This window comes from Phallusia mammillata, chromosome 4 (genome assembly GCF_965637545.1).
Source record: "Phallusia mammillata chromosome 4, kaPhaMamm4.hap1.1, whole genome shotgun sequence".
NCBI lineage: Eukaryota > Metazoa > Chordata > Ascidiacea > Phlebobranchia > Ascidiidae > Phallusia > Phallusia mammillata.
In genome coordinates, this window is record NC_137255.1 from 8,260,685 (window position 1) to 8,263,269 (window position 2,585).

At 37.3% G+C, this 2,585-nt stretch overlaps 1 protein-coding gene across 1 annotated transcript; it reads right to left on the reverse strand.

Moving 5' to 3' along the window:
• Positions 1-1,213: 1,213 nt before the first annotated feature.
• On the reverse strand, positions 1,214-2,585 carry LOC145225264 (protein mono-ADP-ribosyltransferase TIPARP-like). Its single transcript, XM_080091952.1, has 3 exons — positions 2,427-2,585; positions 2,103-2,292; positions 1,214-1,799 (listed from the first exon to the last, which is right to left on the reverse strand). Exons 1-3 carry the CDS (start codon positions 2,529-2,531, stop codon positions 1,528-1,530), a joined length of 567 nt encoding a protein of 188 aa, XP_079948078.1. The 5' UTR covers positions 2,532-2,585; the 3' UTR covers positions 1,214-1,527.

Consider the following 2,585-nt stretch of genomic DNA (forward strand, 5'->3'; position numbering starts at 1 on the left):
TGAAGAAGCACGTGGTACCAACAAGCCGTTACCAACTGTTGTTGTCCTGGTGATGGTCCCGAGCACCGAAGACGATTCAGGAAAACGCGGTTCTAAACGACCCCTATGCGACAACGGGTCTGGTTTATCAGCGGACGTGCAGCTTATGAGCGACGCGTTGGAAACTAGACCGAAGAGAATGCGTAAACAGGCGGAATTCTACCAGAGTTAAAGAAAGAGTACGCCGGGAGTAGGACTAATGCAGGCGGGAGAGTGTAACGTAAACCGGTGTTCACTTAGTTTGTTTATTCACTGTGATTACTTAGTTTGGCATACGTTTATTTAATATTTAATTATTGCACTTGATTTTCACAGTACCTTTATTTATGTTTATCAATTAATATATCTGTGTTTCACTGTGTTCGTTCAGTTTGATATACGCTTATTTAATATTTAATCATTGCACATTATTTTCACTGCAACTTTATTTACCCATTAATATATTAGTTCTTTTGTTTCATAATGTTTGTGTATTTTGTTTGGCCACATTTATTTTCACGTAATTCCTCCACCTCTTGATTTTTCGCCTTTTGTTTTCTTGTGTTCCATTTTCACCCGTTTTCACTTTAATATCTTTTTATGTACTTTTAACACCGGCAACATTCGAACGCATCCCCGCTTCAGTGATTTCCCGTGGCGCATTGTGATTGGTCACATTCTAGAGGCATGTGACGTCGTTTCTCCTTGTGTTTGGTGTGGCAGTTCTCTCCTGGCCCCGGTAAAGTGTGCGCGATTGTTTTGGTGCTGTTGTGCTGTTATTGTGTTTTGCTATAGTGCAACGTGGTTATTGCTGTGACGTAACGTGATCGAACAGTGCCTTTCAAAGGTTTTATTAATTACAATATATAATATTTTTGGCCAGTTGCGAAGTCACCGTTGTAACAATTGGTTTTAGCGATAAGCCGTTATAGTGCAGGGTCTTTCACGAATTAGGGAGGGAGCCTCGAGTGTTAGAATACAATCGGGATAGTTGGGGAGGTTTAGCGTTAAAGATCTCGCACCCAAACAACTTTCTCTAAACTTCGAAGTTACCAAAATAATTCCGTAACACATGTAGTTCAAAACTATAGCTTTTAGGAATGCTCGGAGATGGATTTATCTTGTATTTACACCAAATTAAGATTTGATGACTTTGTTGCTAAATTTGAAACATGCTAACTTTGATGAGGTTGTAATCTGGAAGGATTTTCATTAATTGCATGACACAGGTATACAACTTGGTTTGTTGTACAAATGAATAAAAGCATGCAACAAGAGTGATCTTGCGAAAACGAGCATAAACCAAGTCTTAAACGAACCACAGACGTTGCAAAAAATATTTGATTCAGTACAGTAAATGCGTTATCTCGGAACAGTCTTTATACAGATGTCATCATGTTAACAAACAAAAACCATTTTACCCGACTAGGTATTGCTCTATCGTATTAGTATATTTTTATTTTACCTTTGACAGCATTCAAAATCAAGCACCAATTTGTGTAAGTGCCTTCACACATAAGTAATAATGTACATTGGATAAACGCTGGCGTCTTTAAATACTACATATAGTTTGGTTTTTTTTATATCATCAACGACACTGTTATAGGGTGTTCCGTCTCGCTTGAGGGGTGCGACACTCAGATTGGATTTTCCCAAGCAGTAATGTCCAGTGATAACTTGCGCTAAAATAATGTGACTGAGTCCGTTTTGATCTGGTTCTGCATAGCCACTTGAGTAAGATGCTGTTGTAGCAAAATACACTCCTTTTCCAAAACGAGTGCCTAAAGGAAAAAATCTTCGTTTGTATACATGAAATGCTTTTAGTAACAGCTTTTGTTGCTTCGCAGTTGTTAATTGTCAAACCAAGGTTTTTACATAGACTGACATTGACAGAATGTGACCGCAGGTACTCTTTAGACGAAAATCAAATTGCAGTTTTTACCAACTAGGCCAACTTGTGTTAACAAATCTGTTAATTTGTCTACAAGAAAACGATGAAACTATAGTAGAACCTGCAAGTAAGCTAATTATTTAATCTAAACAGAAAACTAATTTAGAACGGGTATTAGAACAAAAATTTTTACCATTCTTCCCAGCATATCCTTTGTCGAAACCATCCTTACATATTTTTTCTGTAACACCTTTTTGGTTTCCATGGAACAGATTCTGAGTGAATGGGATTTGTGTTAACCCTGAACGGAGAAGTTGTTTCGTCACCGTCTCTTTCTGTGCCTTAAATTGTTTGTAGAGGGTGGGATTTTGCACTCTTACAATCTAAAAAATAATAATTTCGCCCCTTGTTTTCAATTACACAAGTAACAGTAAAAACTCTCGTAAGATAGTAATACTTATGTTATTTGCTATGCAAATCGCTTTTACCCAGCAAATAACCAAATGAATTATTTTACCCTTACAACCCTTTTTTGAAGGGTTACTCTAAACTTCTTGTCAACGTCATGATATTCCATTGTATTGTTAGGGACAACGACATTCTTCGAAATGGAATTGCCCATACCCACCCAGGTATTTGGAAATTCTGAAAAACTGCCTGAAAAACGAATTTTAGT